The 14,273-nt window shown below is 36.0% G+C and overlaps 1 protein-coding gene across 1 annotated transcript; it reads left to right on the top strand.

Annotated features, from left to right (window-relative positions):
• The first annotated feature begins 7,415 nt into the window (after positions 1 to 7,415).
• LOC136253367 (uncharacterized) lies at positions 7,416 to 8,376 on the top strand. Its single transcript, XM_066046024.1, has one exon. It carries the CDS (start codon positions 7,424 to 7,426, stop codon positions 8,276 to 8,278), a length of 855 nt encoding a protein of 284 aa, XP_065902096.1. The 5' UTR covers positions 7,416 to 7,423; the 3' UTR covers positions 8,279 to 8,376.
• The last annotated feature ends 5,897 nt before the right edge of the window (positions 8,377 to 14,273 follow it).

Below are 14,273 nucleotides of genomic sequence, written 5' to 3'. Positions count from 1 at the left end.
ACAAAAACATCATTGAGAACTTTCCCTCAAACAGCAATAGATTTTGCTGGACCCTTTACAATGACTTGCATCTAGGGCAATTCATTTGGAGGTGGAGCAACTATGGATTGGACACTGACTCATATTCTTAAGAGCCTTTGATAGAATGTGCAATCAAAGGGGAGTACCGGAAGAAATAATATCTGACAACGGCACTAATTTTGTGGTTGCTAATCAAGAACTTCGTGAATTGAGAGATCAACTTCTTCAAAACAGCTGAAAGAAAGGATGAATAAAGGAACCAAATGGACTTTTAATCCACCGTAAGCTCCCCATTTTGGAGGGGTTTATGAATTCTAGGTAATACTGATATTAATGATGAAGACCTTTTAACTAAGTTTACAGGAGCAGAATCTCTGATCAATTCTAGACCTCTTACTTATGTATCAATCAGCGAACCCTAAGGATAATGTGCTGTTAAATCCAGATCAGTGGTCAGTTTGCACCAGGAGTTGACAGAGAAACAAACTACAAATTCTAAGAAATGTTGGAGAAGAGTATAAGAGTTGATTGGTCACTTTTGGAATAGATGGATGCGTGAATGGATACCAAACCTAAGTTCTAGGAAGAATTGGTACGAAATCTTCAGGTGAGTGATATTGTTTTATTAATCACGGCTGAAAGTACTCGGGCTCATTGGCCTTAGGAGAAAGTAACAGAAGTGTACCCAGGCAAAGATGGATATGTAAGATCTGTAAAATTACAAGTAGGTGAGAAGCAGCTTATTAGACCAATTGTGAAACTCTGTCCGTTGGAACTGGATTAAATACAGAGTTCCAGATATTTATGAACATTAATTATATCCTATTTACCACTTGGATCATTCATTAGCTGTTACATATTTCTGTTTGGCAACATTTCATGATTGAACTACTTAACTTAGTCTAGTAACTTTCATCGTGACCTTTGAAAAGGAAGGGGAGAATGGAAAAGGAAACTATTATGGTTACTGCTGACTTAGGTTATACAGAACAGTGAAATCATAGACAATGTTAGCTAAAACAGTAAACTATCCACATCTGGTAGGTTCTGGAATATTGAGACTATAAATAGGCTGAATTATTATAGTACTTTCTGGTAGTTTGCTGGTGCAGTTGTAATGCTGTTCTTTTGTTATTAATATATTGCTGTTGTAAAATAATGCTGTACTATTGTTGCTGTCTTCTGATTGATAATATTACTATTTTTCATATTTACTGGTTCTGAAAAAGACCAAAGTCTTATATAACCATACAAATTAAATTACATAATTATAAATCTATTGTCTCTCCAACAATGTCTAGTAATGTCTTAAAAGAAGTTGTGTCCAAAGCATTTACTGTATCAGCTGGAAGAGTGTTCCAGTCATTGATTATTCTGTTAGTGAAAAAATTTAATCTAGTGTTGGTGTTGGCCTTTTTCTTATATAACTTCAAACCATTAGATCTTGCAGTGTTACAACTTATGGTAAAAAGATCTTGATGTGGTACCTCAACTAAGCCCCTGATAATTTTATGGGTAGTTATCATGTCCGTTTGTTTTTGCCTGTAGTAAAGGGAAGGTAAGTTTAAAACTTGTAATCTTTCCTCGTAAGTCAACCTACTCAAATCTGATAGCACATCTTTGCAATGCTTCTAATGCTCTAATGTCCTTCAATATAGGTAAGGATTCCAGATTATAGATGTATAATCCAAGTGAGGTCTAACAAGGCTGATGTACAATATACGAAATACAATTGGGTGAGGTGAAGAATAGTACGTTTGATATTCCAACCATTCTGTTTGCCTTCATGATGGAAAGGTTGATATGCTTTGAAATTTTGAGATTACTTGAAAAGGTAATGCCTAAATCTTGTTCTTCACTATATTCCTGAATCTCCATGTCATCAGAGTCAACTGTAAGTGTGTAGCTACCACCACTTGGAGAACCATCTGAAGAACCTAGTGACAGATATACTTGTATTTGGGGACGTATAAAGATCCCTGCCAAGTGGCCCAAGTCTTATTCCACTGCATAAAATAATCTAAATCATTTTATAGAATAGTATGGTCAACATCACTTAAAATTGAATGGTAAATTTTTGGATCATCAGAAAGGTCCACAAATAACTCTGTATATGATCAGATAAATCATTGATATATAAACAATAAACAAAATTGGGCCCAGAACACTTCCTTGCGGTACGCCACTGATAATGGGAGATACATTATAATACGCCCTCTATATGTAATACAGACTCTTTTTGTTATAAATCCATGAAAGTACATATATTACCAACAATACCATAATTATGCTTGTAGCTTGGATATTAATCTTTGATGTATATAGTACTTTATTATAATTATCAAATGCATATGATAGTCAAGATATAAAATGTCAACTGGTATTTTATTGTCCAGGCACTGAGTCCAATCATTTAAAATTCTGAGTAGCAATTCACATTGCCTGCCAGGACAAAAACCATACTGGTGGTCATTAAGCAATGAATTAGAAGCAAGGTTTTGCATAATTATGGTCTTTGATAGTAGATTCTAGCATCTTGCAAACTACTGATGTCAAGCTTACTGGTCTATAATTGCAAGCGTCAGTCTTGGGTCCTTTTATAAATAGCATCTACTGTGGTTTCTCTCCATGAGTCTGATTAACTTCCTTCCTTCAAAGATTGATCAAATATAAGGGCTGGAGGGGTGATGCATGATACTCAAACATTGTACAAAACACAAGGATGACATTGGTCTGGACCAGCAGATTTATGAGGTTGCAATCTTTGTAGTTGTAGTAAAACATCGTCAGGTGTTATTTGTATGTCAGAGAGCGTTAAAAAGTTCCTTACAGGTAAGGTGGGTATAGAGTTAAGGTGCTCTCTAGTAAAAACACTACAAAAATAATCATTTAACTAATTAGCAACATCGTTATCATTGTCAGTAAAGCTACCATCTCTCTGTTGCAGCATAGGAATTCCAGGTTTAACTCTTAAAATTTGATCAAAATAGCTTGCTAGTTGATATACTGTAGGCTAAATTTTCTTCGAATGAAGGTTTGGCTTTCCTTACCAGAGATGTGCAGTGGTTCCTTGTTTTAGAGTAGGTTTGATAGTAAGCAGTTTGGCAGGTAAAGTGATATCTGTCCCAAGCTTTGTGCTTTGCCTTTATGGCCTTTGAAACAAAGCCACATAGGACAAGAATGACCTTTGGCTGAATTACTTTAAGAACATACTTATTAATTAAACAAAGTAGCTCTTAATGCAATACCCCACATTTCAATAGTATCCAAATCCTTGAACAACATGTACCAGTCATTTTTGATAGGTCCTCTACCATTGATTCATAGTCACCTTTGTGAAAAAGGTAACAATAATTGTAATTAAGAACTGGCGTACTTGAGTAGCAAGTGTACTCAAAATTCAAAACGACATGGTCGCTCTTACCCAAGAGCTCAGAAACTACAACAGACGAAATCATACTCTCCACGTTTGTGATAACTAAATTTATATAGAAGGGGCACTATGTTCTCTGTACCTAGTTGGAGAACCCACATGCCGAAAGAGGAAGTTATCTTGTAGTGTGTTGATAGGACGACATTACAGCTAACATCACTGTTGCTTGTAGACCCTCTCCCATTATCAACAAGTCTGATTTACAGCTGTTTGCTCCAAGTAATAAAAGACTGTTAGAAGCTACAGGAACATAGCACCACAAGGACTCTTTGAACTCCTTAACATTTAAAGTATCAAGTTTAGTTGCCTTATAAGGTTAGATTTACAATAGATGCGAACACCTCTTAGGCTACCAACTGATAGATCAAAACAGAATAAATCGTAACCATCAGATGTAAACTTTCCAAGGAAGTTGTGTAAGTAGAATGCTTTCTTTGGCCAGACTTCTGTAATAGTCAGTATGTCAGGTTGAATAATTGATAGTCTTGCTTTTAATTCATTACGTTCATTTAACAAACAATCAGCATTGGTATAAAAACATGTAATAGTAGACTTGGCTGAGGTTTGACTATGCAGTAAGTGATTGCTACAGTATGGGCTACCCATTAGAATTGTTGCTTACTTCTGAGGTTGTGGTGGACAAATCAACAGCCATTTCAACAACAGGTTCTGTGTTTACCTTAACAATTTGTCCTTGGTGAATTCTCAAATTCGTTTCTCCACTTTCTTTCCGCCTTTTTAATTCAGCACGTAACTCTTTTTGAACCTTTCTTTCTTGGACAAAAAGACCAGGAGTAATACAAGAATTCTTTAAATCGTCAGAATGAGTAGCTCATAGCTTTTTGCATTGGTTAAATAACTCTCTTACATTAATACTACCTAATTGGACACACATCAAGCGACCTCATGGAATAGAATTAGATCCCAAACAAACAACATTGACAATTTTAAAATTGTCTATTCCAATTTCTTTAGCTATATAATCAGCAAATTTTAGGTAATATCATGCTCAAAAATGATCATGACTATACCTTCTCCTAAGTGATGCTAAGGATGCTATCTTTAGCAGAACACCATAACTTTTTTAGTCCTAAAACTTGGTCCTTATGTTCCGGTCATGTAAAGTAGAAGAATTATACTGTTAGGCTGCTAACATGACAACCGATCCTTTGTTCCTGTCACAACAGGAACAAAGGATCAGTTGCTGCCATCTTAGTTAAAAAATCATGTTAGCAGCCTTATTCATTTAGCTTTTGTGCAGATGACACATTTATTGGGATACTCACTTGTTTTATTGTCTCGTTTTATTATACGTACATTCATTTCTGGGCTGGTTATAGTAATCATTACCAAGGATTTACAATACTAGATGTTCCTGTTGAAATATTATGAACTGATAAAATATATAACATGTCTACACAAAACAGAATTTGAATTTCAATATTGCATGCTTTAATTTTATTTACTAGAGGCAAATCAATGCACACCACCAAACTTGCCAAGTTTCAACAGTATACACATACACATACACATGTACACAAGAACAAGCAGAGCCTTCAGCTGTCGCTGTTGTGGTCACGCCCAGGTCCCCATTTAAACACGTCCACACATAAGTAGGTCCATGCATGTGTGTGTGTGCATTGATTGATAGAAACAATTATTCATTCAAAATATAGAAATGTAAATTATTATCCCCACATTATTGTATGGTTATCTCTTAATCTTTCTTGATGGCAGCACCTAACAGCGCTACTAGTACTATTGAAGAATTACACAATTAAAGTATCTAAAGCAGCTCCACAGTAAGATGTGCAAATTAGAATGTATTCACTTCTACAACTTGAACTTGTTCTCAGAAAGCTTAATTAGCTACCTGTAATGAAGCATCAGAAATGGTACACAATGATACAGTGGTTGTTCCTGTCAATCACTACATTGTTATACATACATGTACCTATCTTGGAAGTAAGTAGCTGATACTTTTCCTGCTAGCTCTATACCTTCTCCTAAGTGATGCTATCTTTAGCAGAACACCATAACTTTTATATAACCTTAAAATTTGGTCCTTATGTTCCGGTCACATAAGGTAGAAGAATTATACTGTTAGGCTGCTAACATGACAACTGATCCTTTGTTCCTGTCACAACAGGAACAAAGGATCAGTTGCTGTCATCTTAATTTAAAAATCATGTGTTCATTTAGCCTTTGTGCAGATGACACATTTATTGAGATATTCACTTGTTTTATTGTCTTGTTTTATTATACGTACATTCATTTCTGGGCTGGTTATAGTAATCATTACCAAGGGTTTACAATACTAGATGTTCCTGTTGAAATATTATGAACTGATAAAATATATAACATGTCTACACAAAACAGAATTTGCATTTCAATATTGCATGCTTTCATTTTATTTACTAGAGGCAAATCAATGCACACCACAAAAACATGCCAAGTTTCAACAGCATACACACACACATACACACATGTACACAAGAAAAAGCAAAGAAGCAAAGCTTTCATCTGTTGCTGACGTGGTCATGCCCAGGTCCCCATTTAAACACATCCACACACAAGTCCATACATGACATGCATTACTTGTGTTACATGTTACATAATAATTATTACTTTTGTGGTATGTAACTAAGTAATATACTACAAGTAACGAAATTACTAATCTCGTTAATAATCCACTGAGTAACACCTAGCCACAATGAAGTAATGAAGCTTATTCACCAGCTTCTTACTTATAACCAAGATTTGCACATTGTCCAACAACGCAATCATGTCACATGATAAGGTGGTAGTTTCACACGTGACAGCTTAAGGCTGTGGGCACAAAGTAATATAATATGTAATATTATATTATAGTTACTTTATTTTTTGGGTAATATGTAGCTGTAACTAACTAGTTCTGTTGCAAGTAATATGTAATATGTAACTAGTTACTTTTAAAAAGTAACTGTCCCAATACTGATGACTTGCATGTGTGTGTGCATCAATTGAGCATAAAGTTACAACAGAAACAATGTATGCGTATTAGCCCCACAAGAACTAATAAAGTATGTATTATTGTATAGTTATCTCTTGATGGCAGCACTTAACAGTACTACTAGTACTATTAGTGAATTACACAATTAAAGTATCTAAAGCAGCTCCATAGTAAGATGTACAAATACGAATGCATTCACTTCTACAACTTCAACTTCTCAGAAAACTTATACCTGTATTGAAGCATCAGAAATGATACACAATGATACTAACTTACAGACGGTGTGAATCACTATCGTAATGTTGCTATACATGTTTGTACCTATTCAATTGGGAGTAACTGATACATTTCCTGCTAGCTTGTAGAGAATAAATTTAAACACTCAACTTTTAGTAATGTTTCACAATATTAAGTGTCACCAAGTAGAAAATGATGTAAGTTGTTGACCATCACTGTAACCATATCCTGGTTGCCACATTTCTGACAATCATATCTTTTTCAGCTATATAGTCTACTGTTCTCTTTATTCACAGCTCAGCCGTTTTGAAATAGCTAGGGCAATCTACAACAGCTACTTGGAGAAGGTAAATGTGTGGAAAGTACTTGAAACATGCGTATAATTATACCATCATCATTCTACATGTCAACATACATTATGGTGGACATCATATAAATCACCTGGTACAGTATTTTCCCTTGCATACATGCAAGCCAGGAACTGTTAGGTGTCTTTTATCGGCTACCTATAGTCCTATGCCAGATTGTTTAATTGTAAACATCATGGTGTATAGTGTATAATGATAACTATGTTTAATAAAGCATGTGAAATTACAAATGTCATTTTTGTAGCATCTATACATATATGGAGACATATTAATGCAGCATCCAATTATGGTGACACTGATGCCTAAAACTGACTTGTATAAAAGCAAGCAAGGTTAGGCTGTGTGTTCACATTCTGAAATCAGAAAGACAAGATGATTTTCTTTCAACTACTTGTGGTGCTTGTTAGTGGTCTACTCTGCTTATCATTACAATGCCAGGATGAGGTCTTTACCAATGATTTGAAGTACACCTCTTGTGAAGAGATCCTCACCAAGTTCCCAGACACACCTTCTGGCTACTATGTACTGGCAGACTCTGCTGAGAAGGTCTACTGTGACATGGAGAACAAACGTTGTGGTAGCCAAGGGTGGACCAGAGTGGCTTATGTCAACATGTCTTCTGAAATGTCTAAATGCCCTGGAAACTTTAACCTATACAAAACACCAATAAGCTCTTGTGGTGGTAATAAGGATGGTGGATGTGCAGTTGCTCATTTCTCTACCCACGGAATAACTTACAGTCAAGTGTGTGGTAGAGTAGTTGGCTATCAAGTAGGACGTCCTAATGCATTTAGCCCTTATACAAGGAGAAGCGCAAATCTTGATAATATGATGGATGGAATACTTATCAGCCATGGAGAGACAAGGGAACATGTTTGGGCTTATGTTACTGGTTTTCAAAGAATGCCAACAAAAGAAAATGACAATTATTGTCCTTGTGCTTCTAACATGTTCAATGGTATAGTCCCAGCATTTATCGGAAATGATTATTACTGTGACAGTGGAGTTGATGATAGTCCATCTAAAGGAATGTTTTACACAGACCCATTGTGGATTGGGAAAGGATGTAAGCCTCCTAACTTCTGTTGTTCCTCTGCAAGCCTTCCATGGTTTTGTAAGACACTGGCTGATCCTACTAATGATGATATTGAGATACGTAACTGTCATAATCAACAAAATGAAAATGAAGATACAGCCGTGCAGCTAATAGAACTTTATGTACACTAAGAATGCACTCATGTAGCTATGCAGATGTTGTACGTATTCAGACACAAACAATTATGTAGTTATACTTTTATACACTGCATAGTTATTATAGACTTTTGTGATCAGTTTCTTCTAAAAATTAGTTTGACAGGGTTGACGGGAACTACACTTGTGCTACTGCTGCAATGTAATCTGCACTGAAACTTTGGGTATTACTGTATAAACAGCTTGATTTATCATCATAGCATTACTTATCTTAAACTTTGCCACATCTCTTAGACTACTGTTCTTATATGCATGCACATAATATTATAAAACTTTGTGTACGTATTTTTTGACATGCCTGAAACTAAACCTTGTCGGTTCCTATATACATGGGTATCATAATCTTGTACAGTTCATTGATTACTCTTTGTTCACATAACTTGAACTGTATTTTGGTACATTACACTTGTGCATCTGTTTTGCTCAGGGGAATTTCTAAAATACTTAGAACATGCTTCTGTGTAATGCAACCTCAGCAATAAATTTTTGGATAAGCCTTGCCCACATTTTCCCAGAGTAGCCTGTTCCAGTTCCAAAAATGGAAGGAAATTGTGGACTTATTTTCATCTACTTTTGGAAGATTTTTATTAGTATGGAAATGATACATATCTTTTTAGAGTGACCAAAATGAGTAATCATCATCCAAATTTGTAAAAATATATACATATATTGGATTGTTCTAGTCATACTGTATATTGGATGACAATTTTATCGTAAAATAATTATCCAAATTTTCCAGTTACGCTACACCAAGTTACACATTAGGAATCAATGACTGATGAATATAGTCACATGAGCCATGCACTTGGCAACTCCATGATCTTATGACTCCACTCATGGCAGTGTTAGAGAATACTCTTGGAAATTGATCGGTCTGTAATTTTATGAGACAACAAGGGTGATAGTTCTAGATGTTTTCCAGGCTGAGGATCGTTGCTGAGTGCACTAAGGCATTTAGGTTGCATGCTCAGTGGACTGACTACAATTTCCTGTATGGCACTTTGAAACTCTCAGTAACCACTACCTAAATTAATTTTCGCCTGAACACACACCCATCATACATTTGAAAAATGAGCAGGGTCACCATTATGCTTCGTTTTTAGCTTTGTCCCACCCATTATATAGTGAAGAACAATACGAGAAGTGTCTCTGCATCACTACGGAAAATACTCCATTCTCATTTACCTCAGAATAATTAATAATTTTTATTACTGTGTAGGCCTGAGCATGTATGTACAAAGTAATCACTTTGTTATTATTATTGAGAATTAAGATAACAGTCCTGTTATTCCTTGCTTAAAACAATTGAGGTTAGAAACAATTACAACATCATCCAGTAAAGAGTTCCATAGCTTGATACTGCTTGGAAAAAAAGAGTTTGAGTTGGTAGGCATCAATTCTAGCTGGTAATTGTAAGAATCTCTTTGAGTGTCCACATGTAGAGTGTGGGTACAAGGGCGAGGTGGTCAGCCTTAATGTCTACAAGGTGCATGGTGAATTATTCTGAATAGCATTACTAATCTATGTTTACTTTGCCTATCAGCAAGAGAACTACAACCAAGATTAGTAAGCATGTTGGATACACTGTTATAAGGTGAGTAGTTGTTGAATACAAATCTAGCAGACCTCCTTTTCACAGACTCTAGGGCTTGAATTGTGTTCCTGTGTATATATGGTGATCAAATGGTTGATACATAGTCGAGAATTGACCTTTTGGTAACAGGTGACTTTGATGTTGACAGGGCATGATTTTAGGTTTCACTGGAGAAAGCTCTTGACATTGTTAGCCCTTGTGTAATCTGTCTTCCACATTAGGTGTTGGTCTATAGTAGCTCCAAGGTATTTAGGATGAGGTACTTCTTTAATCTTTTCATTTTGAATGTAATAAGACATGTGGATGCATGGGATTCATTTTATTAATGACTCTAAGAAACTCACATTTGGAAGGATTAATATCATGTTTCACCTTTTAGCCCATTGCTCTAGGTTGTTTAGGTCAGTTTGTAACTGGTGACATACAGTCATCTGGTGTTGTGATTGTTGAGTACAAAAGTACATCATCAGCATACAGTTTTATTTTGCTTTTTATATTGGTAGGTCATTTATAAAACAAAGGAACAGTAAAGAAGCTAGGACAGAGCCTTGAGGTTACTCCTGAAGTGACGTTGGTTGTAGAGCTGTAATGACCTTCTATGATGACACACTGAGTTCTTTGAGTTAAAAAGTTTCCTAGCCAGGATAGAATGTTACCTTGTGTACCATAGTGATCAATGAATTAAACAGGAATGGTCAACTTTGTCAAAAGCTTTGAAAACTGTTATTGTCTAGGTTTCTTTCCAAGTCATTTATGGTTAAGAGTAATTGAGTTTCCCAGAATCTCCCTTGTCTAATGGTTATCGCTTAGTACTTGATGTTTGTTAAGGTGAGAAATATGTGTGTGTAGATGATGTGTTCAAGGAGCTTATAACAAACACTGGTTAGTGATATTGGGCGGTAGTTACTAGGAATGCTACGGTTGCCATTTTTATGAACAGGGACAATGTTGGCTGTTTTCCAATCTGCTGGAACATAGCATGTTGTAGAGAGGCTTGAAAAAATCACTGTGAAGACTGCAGAAAGCTCTGGGCTAAACTGTTTCAGCAGGCATGTGGGCATATTGTCTGGGCCAGTGGCTTTGTGAGGATCTAAGTTATCTAAGAAATTCATTACTCCATGCATGTCAAGCAATATCTGGAATAGGATATTCTTCTAAGGTTGGTGGTGTTGACTTTTTGTCACTGAAAACAGATGAAAAATAGTTATTCAGAATTTCTGCCTTTTGAGGTGGGTCTGTATGCACTGAGTGTCTCTGTTTGGTGGTCTGTATATTGAGCAAATATCAGTGTCTGATTGTTCAGAACAAATCTGCATGCTACTGATTCAACAGAAGAGTCATAGTTTAGCTCATAGCAGTCAAGAGAATTTCTGTGAGCTATAAGTACTCCACTGTAGCCATCTGTTCTGTGTTTTCTTGTTATGTTATAATGAGGAGGGAAGATGTCAGCAGAAAGAATCTTTGGTTATAACCATGTTTCAGACTAGAATATCTGGATCATGGTCTTTAATGAAAACAGCAAGTGATGCTTTCTTGTTTACTATGCTTTGGCTATTCAGTATGGCTAGTAGTTTGTAAGTCATCAGTTACTTGAGTTTATGTCTGTAGATCTTCATGAGTCTAACATAGATTACTTATGAGGGCAAGTTTCTGGGGGATTTGTTTAATTTAAGATATCAAAAATAGATTTGTGAAAAGATTCAGCTGTGCAGAGGGGTTCTATTCCCTCCTCCACATAATTCAGCCATTTTTTATTTTGTACTGGTTTCCTGAATGGCTGTCCAAGATCGATACATGCTCACAGTGGATTGAAGGCAGCATATCAATTTGGTTGCCTTTGCAATCTCATGACTGCTAATCCATATTCCAACTCCTTGTTGAGTTTTCAGCCAACTAATCATCAGGATGATGTAAAAAGTAGTACATACAATTCTTCAATTAAAAAGTCCACTTCACATCCACTTATTCGTAACATCACAGACAAGGGATATCCCATTACAGAAAACTTCTAGTATTAAAGCCTTTATTAAAGAAAACTGCACTAGTCCACCAAATGTTGCAGGTAACCACCAAGACAGACTTTTGAATGACAGTGTGTCTCCAAGTATGAAAACTAAAGACAGTCTAATTGAAAGATGTTTTAAAATTTTCACAACCCACTTCAGCACAGCTAGCTGGAACTCGTTTGCTTGTTGACATTCCTCAGTACTATTTGGATGTTCTGAATCTAGTGAGATATATACTCCATAGATGAGTTGATTGCTTGTCAACTAGCCAGTGAAGACGTCTGCAAGCAGTTGTTTACTTCTGGAGAATATGCTAACATGCTCCAATCTGTTGGCTGAAATAGCAGTGACTTGGCTGAGAAACACAGGTACATATTGTATGTCACTGTATATTGCAGTCATCGTAGACTCTAGTTATTACATAGGTGGATGCGCTTGTTATTTTCAAAGAAAAAATTAACTAAACTAGTTATACGTAGCTTATAAATACCACCAGCAGGGAGTTTCCGCTATTTGTGCCTGCCACATTTTAACCAGTTTGGATAGCACTTTCAGTTGAAGAAATGGTAAGTCATGTGCAGCCATCGTTATTACAGGCATCTGTAGTTGTTAGACATGTGTCTGGCAAAACACCAAGTGTACTGTGATACTTCTGGCTTGTTTGGTGGTGATTTTCTGCTTTAATATACACCATGTGCACTGAACTGGAGTCTGTGACAGTATGTGACTGGTCATCTGGTTGTTTGCTCCATGATTCTGAAAAAATGTGGTGAGTTGTTCACAATATAGTATTCCACCGATAATCAGATCAGTATCAAATCAGAGCTGTTATTGGGTATTTTGATGTCAATCGGTATCAGTTATTTTGGTATTCTGATACTGATTCATAGCCACTCGTCATCATAACTACAAATACTATGCTGGCAAAACTTGGGGTATATCAGGCTGGAAATAGTGTTAAGCATTATTCTAGCATAAAAGGTACTTTGTTAACCATTGAGCAACTTCTACCAGGAGTTCATATTATTTATTTAAGTATTGCTGTTACTATGATTGTATCGAAATACTCTAATAGAACAGTCATCACACTTATCTTAATAGCTTAATAGAACAGTCACACATAGCTAACTTGAGAGATGTGTAAACTGTATATGGAAATTATCGGTATCTGTATTGATGAAATTTACTGCTAGATATCAGATCGGTAGGTATTTTTCTGTATCGGTGGAACACTACAATATAGTGCAACATACTGTACTAGGTTGCTCAAGTTCAATAAAAATATCTAATTGAATAACCATCTGAAAATATGCCCAGAATTTTGGACACTCAATTTTGTATATACATGCTGGAGTATGTATGTATGTCTATAGTGAATACACTGTGTGTAGATGAAGGTGTTGCTTGTGTTGTGATTTTTCATACAGGTATTCTCACACTATTAACAACAGCTCAGTCAGTATCCAACAATGAGATACTGGACTACACTGGTTCTCCACATCACTGTGTCAATGTTGGGACAAAAGAAAGTGCAACAGCAATGTGCTCGACAAGCTGGCAGGATGATTATCAATGCTGTCAAAAAGAGATTAATGGCTTTGTCCCTCCAGATCCATGGGGGACAAGGAAGCAGTCATGAGCACAAACTACCACTGATACCCGTCCTGTAAATGTGATCCATTACACAAAGATTGATTTTGATGATGGGACAGCTGATGGTGGAGAGAAATTGGCAACTAGCACTATTCCAGTTGTGATTGTCAATGATAATGCTCCTATGGTTAGTCATGATGTACCCAACTCTACTTCCTCAAGAAATACTGGTGAATACAGGTGTGTATATATTAAGCAATTTTTTAGGAAGGTTTTCTATTGTGTTAGTAAAGTCATTTGAAGAGAAGCTGTTTAGGAAGTAATGTATAGTGAATGTGCAACAGCAGTGGCCATGTAAAAAATCCCTTTCAGCATGCCATTATTATTCATTGTCTGCATAGATATAGTTTACATGCATATTGAAGCATTGTTTAATCATGTTGTTTGTATTCATTTATATACATATGTACTTCTTGTTTCAATATTTATAATATAGCATTTTGTACACAGATGTTCATGTTTGTAGTAGATAATGTTAGTGGAGGAGGAAAAATTGCAGCCTATCACTACTGCTACTTATGGACGCTATTCATGGGTGACTGGTCGTCGATACATCAGTTTAACTACAGCAATTTCTAGACGTTCTGAATCAAGTTCCAATATTTCTGATGAACTAGCGAAGTCTTTACATGTGGATGCTAAAAATGTCACTACTGAATCTACTGATGTTATCAGATCCAGGTTATCTATGCCTGCTAATTCTAAGTCAACTAGCATG

The sequence above is a fragment of the Dysidea avara genome, chromosome 4 (genome assembly GCF_963678975.1).
Source record: "Dysidea avara chromosome 4, odDysAvar1.4, whole genome shotgun sequence".
Lineage (NCBI taxonomy): Eukaryota > Metazoa > Porifera > Demospongiae > Dictyoceratida > Dysideidae > Dysidea > Dysidea avara.
Note: the sequence above shows the minus strand (reverse complement) of the source record. Positions and strands in the feature narration are given on the sequence as shown.